The sequence below is a fragment of the Vigna unguiculata genome, chromosome 10, assembly GCF_037176805.1.
Source record: "Vigna unguiculata cultivar grain cowpea cultivar isolate G323 ecotype 2 chromosome 10, ASM3717680v1, whole genome shotgun sequence".
In the NCBI taxonomy this organism is placed as follows: domain Eukaryota; kingdom Viridiplantae; phylum Streptophyta; class Magnoliopsida; order Fabales; family Fabaceae; genus Vigna; species Vigna unguiculata.
In genome coordinates this window covers 42,110,801-42,136,953 of record NC_140801.1, presented here as the reverse complement: position 1 = coordinate 42,136,953, position 26,153 = coordinate 42,110,801, and the positions used below count along the sequence as shown (strand labels likewise).

Below are 26,153 nucleotides of genomic sequence, written 5' to 3'. Positions count from 1 at the left end.
CCAATCAGAAAGTTCTCACAAATACTAACATCATGTATAAATAACTAATCATACAACTCATGCTTTCCAATTCATACCCAATAAAATAACATGTCATTTCCATCTCAAACTCATATATTAATCATGCCATCATCACGCGCCCCTTCTAGTAAAGCATTTGGGTCAGACAAACAAGTCACACATCAGTGAGCCACCCAACAATAACATCCAAACCTACCTGCTGCCTCGCTCAAGCAAGCAGGGCTCGCTCAGGCGAGTGGGATCCTCTCGCTCAGGCGAGTCCTATCTCGCCTAGGCAAGGGCGCGACTAGGGAACAGTGACCTCTGCGGGGTCTCGCTTAGGCGAGCCCCTTCTCGCCTAAGCGAGATTGTACCTCGCTCAAAAATGAAGCCAGGTCGCCTGGGCGACCGTTCGTGCAGGAAGACTTGGGCGAGCCTCTGTCAGTCTCGCCTAGGCTAGGCATGCTCGCTTGGGCGAGAAAACCAGTGCCCGCCACTGTTCATTCGAGTGACAGTCACCCACACTCACCCACACAGTCCAATAGGCATTTTCAACCGATTATATTCACACACAGGTCGTTCAATCATCATATACTCATCAAACAAGAAAATTCTATCAAAAATATGGTAAGGTCTAGCTTCCCTTACCTGGAATAGGCTAGAGCAAGACCTCGATGGTAGACACAGACTCAACAGAACGAGGAGTACGCTTAGGAGCTGGAAAAACACGAAAATAACACAAGGTAAGATCATCACATAGGCTTAGTTGGGTAAAACACGAAAAGATACCCAGAAATGGGCGGCACGAGATGTAGGATGACTTACGTGGAGTAGGAATAGCTTGAGCGGACTTGGAAGAGGCGAGAAGGCAAACCCTAGTAAAGAGTGCGGCTGCTCAAGGAGGCACAAGGGTTCTGTTTTACGAAAAGAGCACAGGATTAAGGTTGGGGCATAATAGGTCTGATCCTCCCCTTTGGGTCTGCCTTTAGGCCCACAAGATGGGGCAGCCCTTTAAAGTAAAAGGCACAAAATGAAAAGTGGGTCTTACACAAGTAATTGAGATATGATCCCATAGTAAATAAAAATAGAATGTGTGTCTAACTATAACAACAACAACAACAACAACAACAACAATAATAATAATAATAATAATAATAATAATAATAATAATAATAATAATAATAATAATCATAACACTATAACAATATCGGGTAGTGATAAAAATAATAATAATACAACTACATATATAAAAAGATAAACATTTTTTGTTTCCTATTTTGTGTTTTCAATTTTATGCTCTTAATTCTTATATTTTAAATTTAAATAATTATATATAATAAAAAAATTAATTTTATTATTTTACTAATTTTAGTAACTATTTTTTTGAATTAAAATAATTGCTCAAATATAAAGATAAATGAACAACAAAACAAATGAAATGAAGTAATTGGAACATGATCCCAACATAATAAAAAAAAGTAAAATGTGTATCTAACCATAATAATAAAAACAACAATAATAATAATTATAATTAATAATAATAATAGTAATATAATAACAAAAATATCCATAGTTAATAGTAATGATAATAATGCTTATAGTTAATAGTAATAGTGATTAGAATAATTATAATTGATAAAATAACGATATTAATAATTGTAGCTAATAATAATAATAATAATAATAATAATAATAATTATTATTATTATTATTATTATTATTATTATTATTATTATAGTTAGAATTGATAATAATAACAATAATAATTATAGTTATAATTATAATTCGTAATAATAATACTATAAAAATAAAATAATTATAATTTATAATAATAATAATTATTATTATTATTATGGATAATAAAAATAATATTAATAGTAATAATTGTTATGATGGTTAATAATATAATATATGTTTTAAATTAGATATGATAGTAATTATAATAATAATAATATAATAATTATAATTCTTAATAATAATAATAATTAATAATAATAATAATAATAATAATAATAATAATACTTTTTCTAGTACTTCTTTTCTTATAACAATAATATATAATAATAAAATTAGTATATTACTTTTTAGGATTAAGTATGCTTTTGGTACCTGAACTTTGGTCCAAAATTGGAATTCGTCCTTGGTCGAAACTTTGATAAATTTTGGTTCTTAAATTTTAAAAATAAATGAATATAATCCTTTTAATCCAATTTTGTTAACTTTTTTTTTAGGTTTCGAACGCATTTCTCATTAAATATTGGAGTTGTTTACGCCGTTTGACAAATCTTCGGCTCAATATGCATTGAGAAATGCGTTCGAAACCTAAAAAAAGGTTAACAAAATTGGGTTAAAAGGATTATTTTCATTCATTTTTAAAGTTTAGGGACCAAAATTTATCAAACTTTTGATCAGGGACGAATTCCAATTTTTGGTCAAAGTTCAAGGACTAAAAACATACTTAACCCTACTTTTTAATATTCTTAATAATAACAGTAATAATTTTACTACTAATAATCTATAACAATATATAAAGATGATTCCCTCTTTTGGGTCCATATTTCAAAATACCAATTTTACCCTTTAAAATATAATTATTTATTAAATTTTTTAAAATTGACCATTACTTTTACAAATTTTTTTATAAAACAATTTATCTCTGCTCTTCTCTTTTTCTCTATTTATCAATAATTATTCTCTCATCTTTTCTGATATATTTCACTTTATTTTTAATAAATATAATTTTATTTTATATATTAAATTAATAATATTACATTATCACCACCTACTAACATAATATTACGTATATTTAAAAAATGTGTACACATAGGCTGTCGCACTTGCGTATACGCTTGTGCTAATAATAATAATAGTAATAATATATAATAGTAACATATAATACTTTTAATAATTACAAATAATAAAACTTATAAAAATATTACAAATAATAATATTACTTATTACTAAGATTGTAGTTGAAATCATAAATAAATGAAAAAATAAAAACAAATTGACTTTTGTAGGATTTGAACCGGGTCCTTTTGTACCCGAGTTTTAAAATGACGAAAAAATTAATTTTTAAGACACTTATCAATAAAAGATAATGGGTAATGTAGTAATTTTGGTAGCATCTTCTTTTCTTAATATGTAACAGAAATAAATGAAAAAATAAAAACAAATTGACTTTTGTAGAATTTGAAGTTGGATCCTTTTGTACCAGTATTTTAAAATCACGAAAAAATTAATTTTTAGGACACTTGTCAACAAAAGACAATGGGTAATGTAGTAATTTTGATAGTTTCTTCTTTTCTTAATATGTAATAGATAACAAATAAATTAAAAAGAGGCAATAAGGTTGTTTGTCCCAACCTATATACAAAAACCAAAAGAAAAGAAAAGAAAAAGAAAGTCCATGAACCAACTTCCTCTTGGACACACCTACAAAATCAATCAAAACAAATCTCGTGGAGACATGTTCTCAACAACACCTCCTTAAGTAAATATAGAACCTAAATGTTGACATCTATCCTAACAAAAGTATATGCAAAATTAAATAAGATAACAGGAAAAAATATGAAAGTGTTGTCATAATGTATCCTCCTCTTGTCAAATATTCCTCCACTTCCACTAAGAGCCTGCCCCAAGTGTACAATTGCATAAAGCAGAAAAATGTGTTATTTTTGTGACAACCCTTGAGTATTAGTGAAAAGTCAAAAAGTAAATTGATAGAACACCATAGACTATGTTTTGCCTATGTTTAAATGGAAATTATGCATGAAATAGTGTTAGAAAATGATTACTCAAATAATATTAATAATAATAAAAAATATAAAATGATATAATAATAATTATTAAATCAATAGTAATACTAAGACATATATATAAAACAATGAATATTAATCAGAGATCAATGATTATAATAACAATAATAAATAAAAGATAAAAGGTAAGGAGTAGAAATATCTTGGGTTGAGGCATGCATAGCGCTATCCTTAGAGAGAAAACGCCCCTACTGCACAGGGTTAAACAAATACACACTCATATGTGTTTCAAATTATATGCGTTTCTCTCCCAAGATACAACAACCCGTCAGATCGATTGAGTGCAGCGAAGGATCTTCGAACCTTATGAACACCACTATCTTAAAGATAATATAGAGAAGAAAAAAAGAACATTTAAGAGAAAACTCTAATGTCTGTTGTCTTTGTTGTTGTTATGTTATGTCTTTCCTCATGCACCTAGGTGGTATTTATAGGTAGAAAATGGAGACAAAGAAGTAAATAGTAATAAGAATATAGCCGTTAGCCATTAAAAGCATTAACCCATAAATTAAAGGTCTATAAAAACATGAGTAATAGTAGAATTTCTATTTTAATTATTTATTTTTTAAATTATATTAAAATATTTCCAACAATCCCCCACATAATTTAAAAAATAAAATAAAACAAAAAAATATTATCTTTTAAAACAAAATATTGTAGTTTAGTGTAAGGAACCTTCCGGGTCTGACCCTTACACCTAGTGCTTATAAACTTCCACCCGAGAAAATGCAGAGACTTAATTGTCTTGAACTACATCCCCTGTGACCGGGTTTTAGTAAATAACACATACAATATCGGTGTTCATTATAGGTTCTAATCAGTAGGTGCACGTTACGGCCTTGTGCATGTATCTTGTTTCATGAGTGTCACTTAGAGACTTGCCCATGTCTCACAATGGCGGCCCCACCATCACACTCACTAGGTAAACCCTCAATGGGTGGTTTGCGACACACACCCCTACAATTAATTGTCATTAGGTTTATTAAGAGGTATTTTATAAAATAAGCATAATAATGCACATACCTCAACCTTATTATTGCCACAATTTATAGTACACCTCGCCATAGGAATGAGACATATAATTTAATCAAATTGTTTGGTGTACTTTAGTCAACAACAACTTCGTTGTTACCCATTGAACTCCATTCCATGGGATCTCCATTCATGTGGAGATGAGTGTCCATTGTTGCAACTAATTTATGGGCTATAGTCTCATTCCCCTCGACGACTAAATACTTGTTGTTGATGCATCAACCTTTTGATAAGCAGATCTGCAAGATTTCTTTCTAACCTGACAAAGTCAAGAGAGACAATACCATGAGTAATTTAATTTCTAATATATTTGTCTCTCATACTCATATGTCAATTTCATTGACATTTTTACTAAAAACTTTAAATATAACAATTTGATTGTCAGGATGAATTGAAAATAGAAATAATTTATGCTTGCACAGTAAATCATGACAAAACAACAACTTTTTAACATTCCATGATATGACACCTTCATCCAAGGTTAAAACATAACCATAACCAATATTTGATATTTTTCCACTAGAATCAATATCCAATTTACATTAAAATATCATTCAATCATCTCAAGAAATTGGACATATTGCCATAACTAGAAAGAACACAAATAATATTACACTAGATGGCAAATTAGTGAAGTATATATTCATTCACTTTATAATATATAACCAAGATTTTTTTTAGTAACAAGTATATTAACCATTGCAAGACACCCCCACACTTTGAAATATTTTAAATGTGGTTCTTTTTTCTTTCATAACTCATAAAGAGTTTTATCACAATATTTTGTGTTCAAAATATGGTAAGCTAAATATAAAGTTTCATCTTATATGATTTTATAGACAAAGACAAGCTAGAACTTGAAGCATAACATTTACTATATCAAATAAAAGCATTTTTTCTTTATTTCTTTCTTTCACTGCACTATTATATTAACACCATACACTATATAAAGATGTTACTTAATGAATAATACCATGAGTTTCACACAAAAACACTCATTTATAAAGATATGTATCATCACTTCTCTAATTAATTAATTTTGCACCTCAAAATTTTATAATTTGAATGGCCTCTAACCAAAATTTCTCAACATCTCAACAGTTGTAGCAATAGCATGTCATAAATCACAACTTAACATTTTGTAATAATCAAAGAAAATTTATAAATATTTTATTACAAGATAAAGGTACTTAACTCAAACAAATCATCACAAATATATCATTTACCAACCAAAACACGTGTCTAGAAATAATAATCTTATTGCACTTGGAAACCATCTCATAACCTTGTTGAGCACAAGAAAGTTTCTAAATTCAGACACATGAAAAACTCCTTTTTATTCATAAATCTGATAATTTTTATTAGTTATTTTTTTTCATATAAATATCAAGCTTTATATATTTTTTTTTCCAAATGCAAAGTTTAGTTCAAGTGTTTTCCATAACACAATAATAGTTTTAGTATGAGAAATTATTTTATAATTGTTTTCATACAAAACAATTAAATTATATTCATGATATGGAACAACTTTATCAATGGTAAGAATAGACAATATTAAAGCATAAATTAATATAACAACAAAAACATTAGTTATAGATATCACAAAAAAAATTATTCAATGAGAAGGAATATCATTTATCCATAATTTTATTTATTGTTACCAATAGGAGTAGAACAATTATACACATAAACTCTTAGGCTTAGTTGAGGATGATTTAATTATAACCATAATAAACACATTAGTTCATAAAATGTGCTTTCAGTCTTCACCTCTATATTATTTTTAATCGTAGAAATGAATACAAATGAGTAATCAAAAAAATATAAATAACAAGATAATACTTTTCTCTTTAAGAATGTTAAAAAATGATTACTCAAATAATATTAATAATAATAAAAAATATAAAATGATATAATAATAATTATTAAATCTATAATAATACTAAGACATATATATAAAACAATGAATATTAATCAGAAATCAACGATTATAATAACAATAATAAATAAAAGATAAAGGGTAAGGAGTAGAAATATCCTGGGTTGAGGCACGCATAGCACTATCCTTAGAGAGAAAACGCCCCTACTGCACAGGGTTAAACAAATACACACTCATATGTGTTTCAAATTATATGCGTTTCTCTTCCAAGATACAACAACCCGTCAGATCGATCGAGTGCAACGAAGGATCTCCGAACCTTATGAACATCACTATCTTAAAGATAATATAGAGAAGAAAAAAAGAACATTTCAGAGAAAACTCTAATGTTTGTTGTCTTTGTTGTTGTTATGTTATGTCTTTTCCCCATGCACCTAGGTGGTATTTATAGGTAGAAAATGGAGACAAAGAAGTAAATAGTAATAAGAATATAGTCGTTAGCCATTAAAAGCATTAACCCATAAATTAAAGGTCTATAAAAACATGAGTAACAATAGAATTTCTATTTTAATTATTTATTTTTTAAATTATATTAAAATATTTCCAACAAATAGGACATAAACACCCGTCTGAATAAGAAAAATGTGTTGTTGGGTACTTATTTGTGATCCAGACCCATGCTCTAACCTAGGCTAGCATAAAAATCTCTTCTACATCAACTATTGCATTTCTAAACATAACATCATTTCTATAAGTCCAAATACCCCAAACGATAGTCACCCACATATATCGCCAAACTTGATTATATTTGTTACTAATCCCTATTAAGTCAAACGGAATAAAATGTATTTCTGCACTATTATGATAAACAGAAGATTGTGCTATCCATGAGTCACAAATATGCCAAATGTGTGTTGCCACCTTGTAGTTAAAAAAGAGATGGCTTATAGTTTCAACCGTATTATCACAAAGAACACATGTGCTACTTCCCAAAAGTCCCCTACTAAGTAAATTATCTTTAATGGCCACTTTATTAATGAGTAATCTCCGTGCCAAAAACTGAGCAGATGGCAATGCTCAAGTTTTCCACAACATATCATATTTAAAACCACCCAGAACATGATCATGAAAGTTTAGTTTTTGTAAGCCGATTTAATCATGTATTCTTGTGTTTCATCATCCCTCCAAACTCACTCATCTTCCTTTCATCTACATAAATTTATCATTTCTAACTCTTTTACCAACTCAATGACCATAGATTTCTCCCACTCAAACCACTCTCTTCTCTAAGGTATAGACCACTGCCACTGGTCATATTTCCAAATACCAAAATCACCTTATGTGCCTTCCTTTAAGTTTGTATTTGAATATAACTTTGGATACAACTCCTTTAACGCCATTTCACCCATCAACACATTTTTCCAAAGCCTTATTTTATTACCTTTGCCTATGCTCCATTTCAAATTACTATCAAACCAATTATCATTTTGTCCTCCCCCACATATTCTTCTTATATCTCTCTACCACCAAGACTCATGATTTGATTCCTTTATCTCATCTAAGACTCTCCAGGATCTATACTTTGAATCTATAATATCTTTCCATAACCCCCTATCCTCCTTTCCAATTCTCCACTTCCATTTTTCTAATAAATCCATCTTAAACAATTTCAAATCATTTATTCCAAGACCACCTTCCTCCTTGGTTTTAAAAATAGAATCTCATTCACCCATGCAATTTTCCTTTCTTCTTGACCTCATTCCCATAAGAAGACCCTTTGTATTTTCTTAATTGATTTTTCCACACTAATAGAAATCTTGAACAAAGATAAGTAATATAGTGGTATGGTAGATAAAACTGATTTTATAAGAATGACTCTACCAACGAAAGATATATGTTTACCTTTCCTTAAGGCCAACCTTTTTCTAATTTTTGTGACCGCATCTTGTCAAAATTCTATCTTTATATGATTTCCCCCCTCAGGTAAACCCAAATATTTGAAGGTTACTTTCATTATACCACAATTTAAAATGGTAGAGAATCTTTAAACCTTACTAACCTATACTCCTAAGCTTTTTGTCTTGCTTTTCTTGAAATTAACCTTCAGACTCGACACAATTTCAAAACATCTAAACATACTCTTTATGACCATTATATTTTGTGTTTTTGCTTTGCATACAAATACAATATCATCTACAAACTGAAACATGCTCATTGGAATCTCTTTTTGGCCCACCTTAATCCCATCCATCAATCCTTTACCCTCAGCCTGTCTAACTACACCAGTCAATCCTTTTGCAACTACAAGAAACTAAAAAGGTGCTAATGGGTCCCTTTGCCTTAGTCCCTTGGTGGGTGTAAATTTTCCCGTTTGACTCCCATTAACTAAAACATAATAGTTGATGATTCTAAACATGCCTTAATCCATCTAATCTATCTGAGACAAAAACCCAATCTTCTAATATATAGAAGAGAAATTCCCAGTTATTTGAGTCATAAAATCTGCCTCAGCAATAATAGTATTTACAACAATAATCTTTGTTTTCATAATATGTATCATGAAATAATAGTTTGCTTAGTAGATTTTCATGATATTTCACCTTCACTTAAGGTAAACATGATCAGTAGTTGATTTTGTGTCACCATAATCAAAATCCAATTTGCATTAATATATTAAGTTTTGCAAGACACCCCCACACTTTAAAATATTTTAAATTAGGTTCTCTTTTATTTCATAACTCATAAGAAATTTTATCACAACCTTTATAAGAAATAATGTTCAAAATACGGTAAACATAATATAAAGTTTCACCTCATATAATAATAATAATTATTATACTATTATTATTACACTATTATTCCTCTTGGCGAGCTCTTCAAGTTAGACCAATCAATTTTTCTATTCGTGTAAGTTGGGTTTCTGCCCACTTTTTGGTCTATTTCTGTTTTCTATCGCATGTGATCATTTTCCGCTTGCATGCATTGTTTTAATCATCAGTACGAGTGTTGATTAGTGATCATAATAGTAGGTCTTGATCGTTCTTGTGATGTTTCTATGTGTAGATAGAGCATCATGTGGAGTTAGATGTGTTTTGGTGTTCTTTGAGCGGTTTGGGTTTGTAAAGACGCTTTGTCAGGTAAAGGAAGCTAATAGCTTTTAGAGTGAGTGAGTCATATCTTGTATGATTGTGAAGTATCTGATATGTTATGATGAATTATTGATGCTTGTGATTATGGTATATTAATCTTTTAAATGATTGAATTGAAATTGATTATATTGTTTGAATTGGGGGTATTTGAGAAAGGTGGAGTTTTTGGATCATGAGTCTAATTGGTGCGACCTACTATAATTTAAAACTCTTTTTGACCACTGTATATAGTAGAAGTACCAATTGGAGTAATGAAACATGTCTAGATTGCTCAAAACTCTTAATTTGATGTTGCTCATATTTGATACAACGCTAAGCCTTATGTGGCAACACTGAGCGCTCATTTTTGTGAATCGATTGGCGTTGAGCGCTGGCGAGTTGGTTGTGCGAATTGATTAGCACTGGGCACCACTTCATGGCACTCAACGCTACTTTGTTTTCAACATTGTGTCTTATTAGTAAAATGAAGATTCCCGCTTCATTAACTGTCAGATTAAGCTGAAATTTTGACAGTTGATTCTAGACACGTGAATCTTCATTTTGATCGATGGGATCTTTGTTTTGAATTTTGTGGTTAGAGAAATGGTTTTCACCATTAGGATGTATTTCATGTATAATGTCAATTGCTTTGTTTTTCTGTTTTTGCTATTTTGGTTACTTTGGATGTTCTGTGTATACTTGACTCGATTTTATAGTCCTTATTGCTATGAATTGAGATAAAAATGTTATTAGAGGTATATAAGATGATGATTGGTATGAAATGTTGTGTGAACATGTGAAGTTATTATGTTTAAGGAATTTGAAGGAGTCATCTTTTAAGTTGATAAAAGGTTTTAGTGGGAGCTGTTGTAAGTGAGTAGTATGTGCTTGGAATTAGAATTGGTCTTTTTAGTTGATTTGTATAAATATTATACTTTTATAGTCCTATCTGTTCTAGGACTGTATTAATATACTTTATACATTAAATTTTCTGTTTTGACTACTATAATGAAACAATACTATTTTATTAGTTTTTATGAAGCTGCTAAATTGAGATGTTACAATTTTTTTTTCTTCAAATATAATAATAATTTATTATTTTTCTTAACGCATAATTAGAAAAAAAAGACCTGTGAGACCTAGTTTAATATAAATCTTGAAAAAGTTCAATGATTTTATGGGTAAGAAATTATATATTATTTAAGATTGATATACATCAATGAGTACCGTAGGAAAACATTTTGATATAATATTGTTAAAATAATTAGTTGTGATTTAACTCTAATTAAAAAAATAATTTGATTTGTTGAAATTGTTCAAATGAAGTCAAGAAAATGAAAATTGGTATAGTAACGAATAGAAATATTTACTGTGCACTTACAGTCTGTGTTTTGTTGATACATTTTATAACACATCTTTTTTATTGGTTAGAGCTTATTGAAAGATACAAATCAACATAGACATTCAATAAATATGATCACACCTGCAAATTAAAAAAGAAAAACGTGTTCCAATTTATATATCTTTTTCTTTTCTTTTCTTTTTTGCTTTGTTTTATTTTATCATTTTTTAAAACAATATTTAAAAACATTTTATGCGCTTCTTATCTTTAAATATTGTGAAACAAAAAAATAAAATAAAATAAGAATATCCTACGATATGTATATATATTCTCGTCTCAGATGAATATACCCTTCGACTTGCAAATTAGTGTTTGTCCGCATTTGTTCTATGACCACTTCAATAATTATTTTTTTTATATTTAAATATTAAATAGAAGTCAGTATCTATTAATCCGAAACTACAAACAAAATATATTGTTTACGCTCTGAACAAGCAAACAAAACGACTATATTGGATAAAAAAATTAAATGAACTTTGGTGTACTGTCTTCTTATTTTAGTACTATTTCATTTATTTATTTATTTATTTTTAATAATGATTAGGTACACTGCAAATGCATATGATATATATACGTAAATTCAGATCGATGAAGACAAAAGAGTTGGAATCATTACACGTAATTTATTAAAATAGAAAAGGAAATTTAAATAATGAAAGCTGAAACAAAATAATATAGCAATTGGTTATTTCATACTTTCACCAAAGAGATTAAGTATCAGCCAAAAGAGTTACCAAACAATTTCAGTGAGCGATTTTACACAGTGCAGAATACGAAGAACCATGATGAGACCAAGCTCTTTCGGCCAAGTGTTTGAGTTCTTTAGCCCTTTTTCTTATCACACAACCTTCTTTGTCATCCTTATCCATTATCTTCCTTATTGCTTTTGCTAAATCCACCCCTTGAACCATGTTTGTAGAGGGTGAAACTTCTACTCGAACTGCGTTGCCAACTTCCTCCACAAGCATTGTAGCATTCATCATTTGGTCTGCAAAAAGAGGCAATCCAACTATTGGCACCCCACATGAAACACTCTCCATCACAGAGTTCCATCCACAGTGTGACACAAAACCACCAATCGATGGATGCTTCAGAATCTCCAACTGTGGTGCCCAATCTGTGATCACAATCCCATTGCTTTCTATGCGATGAAATTCATCGGGAAACAAATCTGATTTTTCCACATTTGACACCGTACCATTACTTCCGGTTTCATCGCCTGCAGAACAACCGATATTAAACGACAACGTTATTAAGAAAAAAAGTCATTTAACATATTACAATAAATATTTTATTAACGACTAATTTGAGTGACAAAAGATTATTAGTGATGATAAATTTAAATATCAATTTATAAAATAAAAGATTATTGATTACTAAAATAGTCATTATTATAAATAAAAAATTATAATTGGTCACTAATTAATTATAAATTAATTTAGAAATAAATTTCTTTGATAGCAAAAATCTTGATAACTAATGTTTAGTGATTGATTTTATTTGGTAGTTAAAACTTTGATAGTTATATTTTAGAAACCAATTTATATAACAATTATAATTTTTTATTTATCATACATAGTGATTATTTTAGTAATCAATAATTTTTTATTTATTTTAGTGATTAACAACTTTTAATCATTAAAATTGATTGTTAATGAAATATTTAGTGATATTTTACTTAAATACTCTTGATAAATGCGTCATGGCGTTGTCATAGAGTGATTAAAAATGAAATGGAGGAGCTAGATTTAACCACTAGAATATGAAATTCAAGAAAAATTTACAAGATTTATAGAAAATTGTGCTTTAAGCTTTCTATAAATATTTACAAAAGGATAATGATATTGGAAAATTACCTATTGACAAATTTTTTTTACAAAGTTAACGAATTTTCCAAAAATGGAATTAACAAACTTAAATTTTTATTTTTAAATTAAAATTAAATAATAAAATAAATTTTTTTTATCCAAATAAGAAAGTCTATCAAAAACTTTGTTAAAAACTTTGTCAACCAATAATAATCCAATGATATTTTGACTTATTTTTTTAACCCACTTTTAATCTATCACTTCAATCACCTTTAGATCATTACATCATATAATTAAAAAAATTAAAATAGATAATTGAAAAATGATCGAAATAATAAATTAAAAGTAAATAAAATAAATAAATCAAAATATTATTATTTTACAAAAATAGGATAAATCTGTTAATTGAGAATAACTACTAAAGTGAAGTTATTATCTATTACACGATGACTTTTTCATAAATTTTGAAAAAATAAAATTGTCATCAATTATAACAAATCTTTTATAGGTAATGAACAAAATTCGTTACGAGTCCTAATAACATTCGGACAAAAAATCGTTATAATCGGTGACGAATTCACTTATTCGAAATTTATGAAAAAGTCGACCATGCATGACTTATTTTATGAATGCACTTGTCATAATTATGTCTCATATGACTTCCTTTTATGAGTGCACTTGTCATAATTATTTCGTACCGACCCATTTTTGTAATTAATGATGAAACTTGAACCACATATGTAAGAAAGCCCGCGTTCGAAGATATTAAATATCATGAGACTTTGTACCACTGACCTGCTGTGAGATAGTGATCATGGCCGGCTTTGTTGACCGATGGACGTAAAGACCAAACAAATTTGTTTCCACTTAGTTCCAAACCCAAAGCCATCTCTTTGATTTCTTCGCGCGACATAGTGTATCCACTCCCAAGTGATACAAACACCACTGACTCCTCTTCTTGCCTCTTCAGCCACTCAACAATTTCACTTCTCTTTCCCTCTTCACTACTCGGGCTCGGGCTTGGGCTCGGGCTTGGTTCCCTTACTATTGGCCCAACCGGGTACACGGGCACCTTGCTAATAATGCCTCCACTACCAAGTGCTTCAAGTGTCTTAGCTTCCAACTCATGAAACGTGTTCACAAAGATCGCATCAGCCAATGCTGCCCCTTCGCACGCGGCAATAAATTCATGGTACAACCTGTGTGTTCTGTCGCTCAACATTTGGAACATGTCTTTGGGATATATGGGTTTGCAGCCAGGGATTGAGATTGGTTCAATCTCATCCACATATTCTCCTTGTATCTGTTTATCCAAAGTGGGGGTGTGAAGGCCAAGAGCAACGAGCCACGCATTGGTCGGCGAAAAAGCAAACATGGGTAGGTTCAGGTTTTGGACGAGAGTTAGAAGTTGGCATATGAAGAAATCGGTGATGATGATGGTGGGGTGGAGGTTCATGGTGGAGATTGTGGACACAAAGAGGAGTGGAAGTTCGTGTAGTAAGATCGCTAGTTGGTCTTCTGCAGAAGCATGAGGGTGAAGTTTGGTGGTGAGGTCAAGTGGGGGCTGTTGGATTACATCAAAGAGGTTTTCTTTGATGGCTGAGTGAAGAACTAGGGTTTCGGCTTTGGAGGGAGTGGAGTTTGCTATTGGAGTGTAAAAGAAGGTGAGTTTGGGAATGATTTGGTGAGTGACTAAACGCTTGGCGAGTTCTAGGGCTGGGATTAAGTGACCCATTCCTGGTGAAGGAAGAAGAAAAGCATGATGAGTTTTTGAGATGGCCATGGATGAGGAATGGAGGTAGATAGAGATCTCTTTATGCTTATTATTTTGTTAGCTACCAATGGTAAGAGAGAGACATGAAATCACTTTTTTATGGACAACGTGTGTGGACAGAATTGTTGGCCACATGTTTAAGATATCATTTCCAATCCACGATGTATATATTTTAAAATGTTGTTGAAAGAACTAGACTAATACTACTTGGAGTATAAATAATTATTGGTGAAGCATGTACATGTCATGACATGTATACTTCAAATTTTCAAATATTAAAAAATTGTTTTAAAACAATTTCAAATATTGATCAGTTTCTTGAAGGTATGTTTTAAATTTTTTTTTATCAACAATATATATAAATAGAATACTTAAGTTATTATTCCAATTCTTATAGTTAATATTTATAAAAGAACTTGTTTTAAACACTTTTATAAAAATATAACAATTGGGTGAGTGATAAACGAGCTTGACCTTTTAATGGAAAAAACATATAATTAATAAAGTATAGATTTGTTATTAAATTATGTAAGAATTTATTGAAATATTAATAGTTGTGAAGTATTGAGAGAAAGAAAGAAGAGTTGCGAACATACAAAGTCTTTCTATTTACCACTAATAATCAAGAAAGAATAGAAGCCATAAAGGAGAAGAGACGGACAAGTCCGACATATCCGTTCTTCACTGGTACCAAAACAACAAAGCAAAAACAATGAGAAAATGTCAAATAAACACTAAAAAAGGACGGATGTCATAGTAAGAGTAATGGGCATTGAAAGAAAATATAGAACACAATTGACCATGAAACTAATAAGAAAAGCCCAGGTTTTGTCATAAATGGAATCGATGTTTAGAGAATTTCACTATCACTTTTTTTTTCTTATATCCTAAAGTTGATAATAAACTTTTTAGTTTTTCCCTTTTTTTTTTAATTTTAAAATAACTTTTTGGTTAAAATATCTTTTTGATCTCAATTTTTGTCAAGTTTTGTCAAATAAGTCCTAATTTTGGTTTTATGTTCAAATAGGTCACAATTTTCGTTAATTTTGTTCAATTGGATCCTTTTTTACTAACACCGATTAAATCATTAACGACCATGAACAATGACTGTGACGTGTCACTTCGTGGTTTTTTAATTTTTTTTAATTTTTTTTTAATTTTTTTAAAATGTTCAAATGTCAACCCAGTAGTGTGTCACATATCAAAGTCAATGTTCTATATTCAATTTGGTTCCTATATTTGTTATTTTTTTTCAATTTAGTCCCAATTTTGTTTAAAATTGACCAATTTTGTCCTTATCGAAGATGTGACCAAATTTAATATTTATATCAAAGTTATAATGATGTGAATTTTAATATATTATATAAAAATATTTAATAAAAAAAATGTGAATTTTAATATAAAAATTAAATTTGGTTTCAATTTGGAGATGGACCAAATTGGTTCATGTTAACAAAAATTGGGACTAAATTGAACAAAAATAACAAATATAGGGACCAAATTGAATATAGAACACTGACTTTGACACGTGACACGCTGCTGGGTTGACACGTGGACATTTAAAAAAAATTCAAAAAAACCACGAAGTGACACGTGACAGTTACTATTCATGGTCGTTAATGATTTAAATGATGTTAGCAAAAAGGGACCCAATTGAACAAAATTGACGAAAATTGAGACCTATTTGAACATAAAATCAAAATTAGGACTTATTTGACAAAACTTGATGAAAATTAAGACCAAAAAGGTATTTTAACCTAACTTTCTAAAGATATTTTTGTTTATCAATATCCCCACATCACTAACATAACAAAGTCTTTTGACGTCCGATATTTTTGACCTTTGACGTCTGTCCAAACTCCGACATCATATAGGGTGACGTCAAAACTAATGTCTGAAACAATGCATGATGTCATTTAACGTCGGTGGGACGAACGTCCGACATCCTTTAACATCAAAGGATGAGGGGCCAAACGCCCAATTTCATGCCCATTGGACCCAAAATGCAGTTGATTTTGACGTTTGGCAGTGAAACACCAGACGTCAAAATCAGTTGTTTTTTGTTGTTTATTTTTAGTTGCATTTACAATTTTCCCACACCTAAAAAACCAGCAAAATTCAAGAAACAATTCATAAATATTTCCAGCGTAGTTCTAGATATCTAATAACCAAATGATTATATCTAATAACACTAAAGTTGTCTAAACTATTACAATTAAAACCATACTAAAAGTTGCATCATCAAAGTGTTGTCCAACAAAGTTTTTAAAAAAATTCCTAATGCTAGTGGTCCTAACTCCATCGTTCCAATAGATATGTTGTCCATTCTTGTTTAGTGTTTGGATAATGTCCTCTAATAGAGGGGATGTATTCTTGAACCGCTGAAAAAAAATAATACAACTTTCTTATGTGTGAATGTCATTGTCTAAAGTTTGATATGATTTATAATATGTGAAGGGTACATATATTATTACCTTTGTCCAATCATCTTTAATTACAGTTCGAATGATTGTTCTTATCCAAGACATGACATAATAGTCACATTCTCATGAATCTTCTTGCTTGTTACACTAAACATGACAAAGAAAATAATATCATATCAAGGTCATAAGTTGACATGTGGAAATTAATAACTTTAAAATGAATGAGTTCCAACCTTTGGATATAATACTTTCAGTTGTTGTGCTTTGGGCTTACCCAAAATTCTAATGAAATTTTGGAAACAAAAAACATAGGTTAGTATTGGATAAGTGTTGAGGATTGGAGGCCAATTGAAGTTGAAAAAGAGAGTTGAGAAGAAATTTGGAGACCAATTGAAGTGGGAAATTAGTAGGAGCCAAGGAGTGGGACACATTGCTATCACCAAGGGACCTAGGTTTGCAAATTTGAGCAAGGAATCCATATTAGGGGAGCTGTAAAATTGTGTTTAATATTGATATTGAAACCGTGAAATTTTTTTAATTTTTTAATTTTTTAATTTTTTAATTTTTTTTTTTGAAAAATTATAATCTGCCACGTGTTAGGTTGACAATTTACGGTCATGACACGTGGCAGTGGTAAAACTTGTTTTCAATTTAGTCTTCTAATAAAATTTTTTGTTCAATTTAGTACCTCAATTCTTTAAAACGATCCAATTTTGTCATTTCAAATTTGAGACCAAATTAGTAAATAAGTTTAATTATAACTTATATATACATATTAAAATTATTGTTTTGAATTTATACATCAAATCACTACACCTAAATATTCAAATTATTTTATTTTTTACAAGTGTAAAAAATTTCAAGTGTAAAAAATTATATAGGTAAAAATGTAAAAAATAAAATAATTTGAGTATTTAGGTGAAGTGATTTAATGTATATATTAAAAAAATTATTGTAATATGTATATATAAGTTGTAATTAAGTTTATTACTAATTTGGTCTCAAATTAAAAATGACAAAATTGAATCATTTAAAAAATAGGAGTACTAAATTGAACCAAAAATTTTAAATAAAGGACTAAATTGAAAACAAGTTTTACCACTGCCATGTGTCATGACTGTAAACTGCCACGTGGCATGACAGTAACATGACACGTGACAAATTATAAATTTTTAGAAAAAGAAATTAAAAATTAAAAAATTAAAGAAAAAATAAATAAAAAATTTCACGGCTTGACACGTGTCCTGTACGAACACTGTGTTAACTCTAGCTTAACATAGATGACCAAATTGAACTAAATCAAAAAATTAGGGTACCAAATCAGTAATTATACCAAAATATAAATATTTTTTCTAGATGACATGTTCATTTATAAGTGAACTAACCTGTTTAATCCACTAATCCGTGATGGATTGAGTCAGACTAAATTTCTTGAGTTCACTATTAAGTGAGTCTAGTTAAGTTGACTCACTTAATGACCGATCTATGATAGTTTAGGTGACCCATTTTAATAATTTTATGAAAATCATGTAAAACATTCTTACCAACGAGACTTATAAATGTTATATTAAAGTTTATCACATGAAAATTACATGCACATAATATTCTATATAAATTTAAAAAATGTAAGGATAAAATAAATATGTATTTTACTTTAGGAAAGAAACACAAATTTTAAAAATAGTTTGGAAACGAAAAATATATTACTCCATTAAAATATTTTATAGTAATTTTTTTTTCTGCGTAGCATTTTTTAATGTTTTTAACCACTTCATGTCTTTCCAAGTGCACAAAACATTCCTTGTTTGAAAACTCTAAGTTCTTCAAAACTAGTATCTAACCTATGTTATGCACGAGTCTTTATTTTTTTTTTTTTTATTTTGTGTTAAGAAAAATAATTAATTTTTACTATATTTGAAAAAAATAATTAATATAATCTTAATAAGTGCTATAGTTATATTTGATTATAAATTTAATATTTAAGTTTAGAATTACAATATAAGAAAGTTAAATTTTGAATTTTGTGTATATTTTTATAATAATAATAATAATAATTTAACTATAAATAAGTAGTATTATTTCAATATCAATTTCTTAAAATTAATGTAGTAGATCATACATACCTTATTAATAACATGAAATATGTATACACAAATTATAGCTAAAATAAGAGGTAGATGTATTATGCGTTAGAGATCCCATACAAAATAATAATAATAATAATAATTATTATTATTATATTATTATTACTACTACTAAGAATACTAATAATGCAAAATAATAACAATAATAATAGAATAACAGTAATTTAATAATAATAATAATAATACCAAATATTCACTAATAGCAAACAAAATAACAATAATATTTATCCAAATAATAACTATAATAATAATAATAGTATAATAGTGTAGACATATTGTGGATCATGAATCCTGTATACAATGATCAAATTAATATTATTAATAATAGTAATAATAATGATGATGAAAATAATAATAATAATAATAATAATAATAATAATAATAATAAATGTTTATTAATACTAACCATAATAATAATAATAATAATAATAATAATAGTAATATATTATTAATTAGATGTAGTAAAACAATATTGTTGTATAATTAAAGATTATAATTAAACTTTTGAGTCATATATTAAATTAAAAGAAAATGTGTATACACAATGATTGTTAAAATGAAATGTAGACATATTATGCATCATGGATATGTGATAATGTCCATTTTTATCTCTTTTTGTGTGTTAATTGTCATGAATAAATCAATTTTTTCCTAACTTTTATCTTGATATATCCTCAAGTTTAGTGTGTTTTCTTTTATTTTGTGTTTTAGTTGTTTTATGATTGTTTTGCCTCTAATCTCTCTTTCAAGTGTGTTAAATAAGTTAATATGAAGTAGTTGTGGTGGAGAAAAACAAGCAAGAACTCAAGGGAACATGATTCAACAAGAAAATATTGATTTTGAAGCAAATACTCGTGTCGGGTGCCACTAGAATCACGCCTAGTGCTTCAAATACATAATATTGTCAAACTGCCCAAGGCTGAGCGGTGGAAAGTGGGGTTGAGTGTCATTCAGTTCGTAAAACCTGGCGCTGAGCGCTGTTGAGGCAAGGCTGAGCAATGGCGTCGCTGACATGTCAAAAAATGAGTTTTAAATCTTGTTTCTCGCGAGGGTTTGGACCATTCCTCATTTTGCACGATAAACACTTTTGAGTGCTTGGAGAGCCTCTTGGAGGTTGTTGGGAGTGTTGGGAATCTCTCTTACTCCTCTTGGGTCTTCTCCTCCATTCATGGTGGTTTTCCCCCTTTTTGGGGTTGGAAAGGAAGATGGGTTGCAAATTGGAGATGGAGACGCGAATGGGAGGCGCAATTGGAGCATGGAGTAGTTGCCAAGAACCTTAGGAGAGGGCTTGCATCTTTTTTTTGGTTTCCATTTCTTCCCTATCTCTTCAATTTGTAAAACCTAGGTTCTAATGGGTTTTAAGAGAGAGATGCAATAAAAGTATAATGGGTTTTAGAGAGAGATGTAAGAAAGGTGCGTATCGTCTCATTCACGCTAAAAAAAATAAATGCAGTACATATCTTTTATACAGCAGAACGTGACTTATTGAAGCGGTTAACAGAAAAGGAAACAACCAGACTTTTAATACAGCTGTCATAACAAATGGACAGTTGTTTATTTTGGCTTACAACACTAACATACCCCCCTAAGCCAAACACCATCTAGCTAACACTTCTGACACCAATAAGTTGTCTTAGTTGACTAAAACGTTTACGCTTCAAAGGCTTTGTGAATATGTCAGCCAATTGCTTTTCAGAACTGCAATATTCCACCTCTAGGCTTCCCTTGTTGACCTACTCTCTTATATAGTGAAACTTGGTTTCAATATGTTTGCTCCTCCCATGAGAAGCAGGGTGATGAGCTAGATTGATGGCTGATTTATTATCAACCAGCAACTTCACCTTCTCATTTAGCTCAACCTCCAACTCCCTCATTAATGAACACAGCCAAACAGCTTGACATGAAGCTTCACATGCAACTACATACTCTGCTTCATAGGAGGATAAAGCAACCACTGATTCCTTCCTTGAGCTCCATGATATTGGTGTTGTTCCTAAGAAAAATATGTATCCCGCTGTACTTCTTCTGTCAAATTTATCACCACACCAGTCAACATCTGAATATGCTGTTAACTTTAGATCTTCACCTTGCTTCTTCTTTGCCAGCAGAATACCAGAGTTGACTGTTCCTCGTGCATACCTCAGAACACGCTTGGCTGCATTCATGTGCGAGACTCTAGGATTCTGCATAAACCTACTAATAAGGCCAACACTATAACTCATATCTGGCCATGTGTTACACAGATACCTCAAACTTCCTATTATACTTCTGTAAGTTGTTGGATCCACAGCTTCCTCTTCCGGCTCTTTTTCTAGTCTCAACCCAACCTCTGCTGGAGTACTTGCAGAGTTGCTGTTGTCCATTCCAAATTTCCGCAACATATCCAACACATACCTTGACTGGTGCATCAAGACTCCATCTTCTGTTTTTGTGAATTCAATTCCAAGGAAGTAGTTCAACTTCCCCAAATCGCTCATTTCAAACTCAATTAACATCTACAGCTTAAACTTAGATATAAGTTTTTCACTGCTCCCTGTGACCAAAAGATCATCCACATACAGGCACACTATCAATTTTTCTAGTTTTCCCTCAATCTCACAGCACTGCACGTATACACCGTGTTCAGAAGCACACTTTTCAAATCCAACCTCACTCATAAAAGCATCAATTCTTTGGTTCCAAGCCCTTGGAGCCTGTTTGAGTCTGTAGATAGCCTTTTTCAGCCTGTACACAAGATCAGGATGCTTGCTGTTAACAAATCCTTGTGGCTGAACTACATAAACTTCTTCTTCCAACTTTCCATTCAAGAATGCCGCCTTAACATCTAGTTGATACAGTGACCAATTGTGTTGTATGGCAATTGAAACCACCAATCTTATTGTTTCTGTCCTTGCTACTGGAGCATAGACCTCACCATAATCAATTCCTTCCTTTTGCAAGAAACCTTTAGCTACTAGCCTCGCCTTGTACCTCCCTATATCTCCCTGTGGATTTATTTTGGCTTTATACACCCACTTCAATGCTATCGGTTTCTTGTTATCAGGTAGCTTCACCAACTCCCAAGTCTCATTTCTATTAATGGACTCAATCTCTTCTTGCATTGCTCTCAACCATTTTTCATCAACTATTGCTTGTGCAAATTCAATAGGCTCGGACTCAGCTATTAGAGCATAGTGAACAAAGTTACCTTCAGTAGTAACTGTAGTATCATAGGATAGCTCATAGTCGCTCAAATGAGGAGGCTGCTGTAAAGTTCTGAAAGACTTGCACACCCCTGCACTTGGGTTGGCAGCATTTACGTCTGCTTCTGTAACATTCCCTTCCAGCACAATTCTTGGTTCTTCTGGCTCCTCTTTCTCCCAATTCCAGTCAGTTATCTCATCCACTACAACATCTCTACTCACCACTACCTGTTTTAGGTTCAAATAGTTTATATCCACCAGTTGTGTGATATCCTACTAGGATCAATGGCACTCTTTTGTCATCAAGTTTCCTTCTCTGTTGGTCTGGAACATGTTTATAGCAAACTGAACCAAACACTTTCGAATTGCTGACACTGGGTTTCTCATTTGACCACGCTTCCTCAGGTGTGATGGCCTTTAACCTCTTTGTAGGTGTTCTGTTCAGAATATATGTGGCTGTTACAGCTGCCTCTCCCCACAAATACTTTGGCAAACTCTTACTCTTCAGCATACATCTCACCATATTTAGCACTGTGCGATTTTTCCTCTCTGCTGTGCCATTATGCTCTGGTGTGTAAGGTGGTGTGATCTCCTGCACTATGCCTGTATCCTCACAGTATCTTCTAAACTCACTGGAGGTGTATTCTCCACCACCATCAGACCTTAGCTTCTTTATTTTCTGGCTACATTGCCTTTCCACCATGTTCTTGAATTTTTTGAACACATCCAGTACCTCACCCTTGTGTTTAAGTAAGTAAATCCATGCCCTCCTAGTCCAATCATTAATAAACAAAACAAAATATCTACTACCTCCTGGTGTATCAACTTGCATGGGCCCACATACATCTGAGTGGATGACATATAGCTTTGCTGCAGACTTTTGAGGTAGCACTTCTTGGAAGCTGTTTCTGGTTTGTTTGCACTCCACACACTCTTTACAAACAGTTTCAAGTACTCTAATATGTGGGAAGTCTTTAATCATTGTACACTGACTTAGCCTGGATTAGTCTCTGAAGTTTAAATGCCCAAACCGTAGGTGCCATAGCCATTCTGAACCATTCCTTGTCATAGAAAAACACTGATGCTTGACTGCTTCCATTACAACACGAAAAGTCCTGTTTTTAGCCAGACTTGCACTCACAACCAGTTGTTTATTCTGGTCAAAGATGCTAAGGCAATTATTCTTCATTGTCACCACAAACCCCTTTTGCAAGAGTTGCCCGAGACTTATCAGATTAGTTTTCAGCCCTGGAACATATAGTACTTCCTCAATCACCACTTCTCTCCCATCTTTTCCTCGCAACACCACTCTCCTGACCCCTCTGCCACAAGACTCCTATTATCAGCAAATTTGATTCTTCCATTAGCTGCCTCCTTCATCTTGACAAACCACTCCTTCTTGCCTGTCATATGGGTTGAACACCCAGAGTCTAGGTACCAGGCAGTGTCAGCAGCATCTTCACAACTTATTCGAGCCATTAGCATCACTACCTCCGAATCTGAAGTGTCATCTTGAGCTAGGTGAGCACGATTCTTTGGCTTGTTCTTCGCACCATCTCCACTCCAACACTCTTTTGCAAAATGGCCGAATTTTTGACAGTTATAACACCTCACCTTACGCTTATCAAACTTCCATTCCTTCTCTTGGTCAGACTCATCATCATTCTTGTGATCTTTACGGTTTTCTTGATCACTGGCCTCTTTCCCTTTCTTTTCTCGAGCCCATTTTTGACCATGTTTCTTCTTACCACCTTTCTTGAAGCCTTTCTTGAAGCCTTTTCCCTTGTCATGAGATTGTGACCGAGCTTGCTCTTGAATCTGTCTACGCTCAACCAACCTATGCTCATACGACTCCAAAGAGTGTTGTAACTCTTCTAACTCCATAGACCCTGTATCACGTGTTTCTTCAATAGTCACCACAATGTGATCAAACTTTGGTGGCAATGATCTCATTTCCCAGATCTCTTTGGCTGTTTCAGCCTTTGAGATTCTGTGAAATACTTTCGGGCCAACACATTGATAAAGGAGGAATCGTGCTTTGCTATCCATTTTCTGCTGCACCTTGAAGTTTCTCTTCTCTTCATCTGTAGCCTTGGATCCCAACTCTGGCAATCCCTCAAGCACTACATCTGCAACGTCTTGAAAGCCAAAAATGGCTTGCATCTTAATGCGCCAGTCGTCGAACGACCTTCCATCAAAGACGGGCAGTGAACCTTGCATCATGCTTCCTAACCCAGCCATCGTACTCGCCTACGCTGCACACTTCTTCGATCAAAATTTGAGACCCCTGCTCTGTTCTTATTTTGCGCACAAGAACCACACACGTTAGGAATTCTCAAATCTTTTTCGCTGACTTTCACACACCCCTAGTTATCGTAACTAGCTCTAGATACCATAATGGGTTTTAAGAGAGAGATGCAATAAAAGTATAATGGGTTTTAGAGAGAGATGCAAGAAAGGTGCGAATCGTCTCATTCACGCTAAAAAAAATAAATGCAGTACATATCTTTTATACAGCAGAACGTGACTTATTGAAGCGGTTAACAGAAAAGGAAACAACCAGACTTTTAATACAGCTGTCATAACAAATGGACAGCTGTTTATTTTGGCTTACAACACTAACAGGTTCTCCACCATGGAGAGCTAATCCTATTTGTTGATATTAGATGTAATGAACTGAATTCTTATGTATTGTGTGGTGTTAATCCATATGCTTTTCCATTTATATGTTAATATTTGATTTCCATGCTTAATGCTTGTTTTGGTTTGGCCACCCATTCATGATTTATGGTTATTAAGGTATTGGAAAATGTCTTTTGAACCTAAAACTGAAATTGAATGCCTAATGGAGCTTGTATCTAGGGATAAAACATGATTCATTACTAAACTTAAGACTATTGAATTTAATGCATGATTTCACTTGTTGAGGATTCAAGGAATTGTAACTTGATGAGTTATTATAGACTCAAAGTCATTAGGAATAGGATCTGAGTATTCTTATGAGTTGATTTTGGCATGAAATAGGAATTGAGATGTTTGTGAATGCATGAGAATAAAGTTAATGAAATCTAGTCTTGACAATTGTAAATAATCTATGTTAAATTTTTGTTGCACACCAACTATTTGATAAAATACCAAAAAGAGTTTCTTTGTGTTTTTATAAGCTTTGTTGTCTATTTGAGTTGTGAATTGTGAGATTTGTCATGTATTGCACAAGTCCCTCTGGAGAGAACTTTATTACTTGCTACGTGCGACCGATGCACTTGTCGTTTTTCATCTAACAATCCCGTACAAAACAAAAGTACAACTGGTGCACTTGCCGTTTTTCATCTAACAATCCCGTACAAAATTTTGTTAATAGAAACATAGATATAAAAACTTACACTAATATTTAAAATAAATTGGGCATATAGAATCGTACAAATATAAAGTTAAAGTTAAATATAAATTACTCTAATCAAAAGTCACACACACACACATGTCGTTTTTCATCTAACAATCCCGTACAAAACAAAAATACAACCAGTGCACTTGCTGTTTTTCATCTAACAATCCCGTACAAA

General features: G+C 31.4%; 2 protein-coding genes and 1 pseudogene across 2 annotated transcripts; all 3 read right to left on the bottom strand.

Moving 5' to 3' along the window:
- Window positions 1-11,919: 11,919 nt before the first annotated feature.
- LOC114165855 (UDP-glycosyltransferase 72D1-like) lies at window positions 11,920-14,921 on the bottom strand. The gene is made up of 2 exons (XM_028050467.2): window positions 13,863-14,921; window positions 11,920-12,478 (listed from the first exon to the last, which is right to left on the bottom strand). The coding sequence occupies exons 1-2, from the start codon at window positions 14,848-14,850 to the stop codon at window positions 12,003-12,005; spliced, it is 1,464 nt and encodes a 487-aa protein (XP_027906268.2). The 5' UTR covers window positions 14,851-14,921; the 3' UTR covers window positions 11,920-12,002.
- Window positions 14,922-21,141: 6,220 nt separating this feature from the next.
- On the bottom strand, window positions 21,142-21,903 carry LOC146883237 (secreted RxLR effector protein 161 pseudogene; annotated as a pseudogene).
- Window positions 21,904-23,862: 1,959 nt separating this feature from the next.
- On the bottom strand, window positions 23,863-24,831 carry LOC146883236 (uncharacterized). Its single transcript, XM_085667481.1, has one exon. It carries the CDS (start codon window positions 24,829-24,831, stop codon window positions 23,863-23,865), a length of 969 nt encoding a protein of 322 aa, XP_085523607.1.
- Between the last annotated feature and the right edge of the window lie 1,322 nt (window positions 24,832-26,153).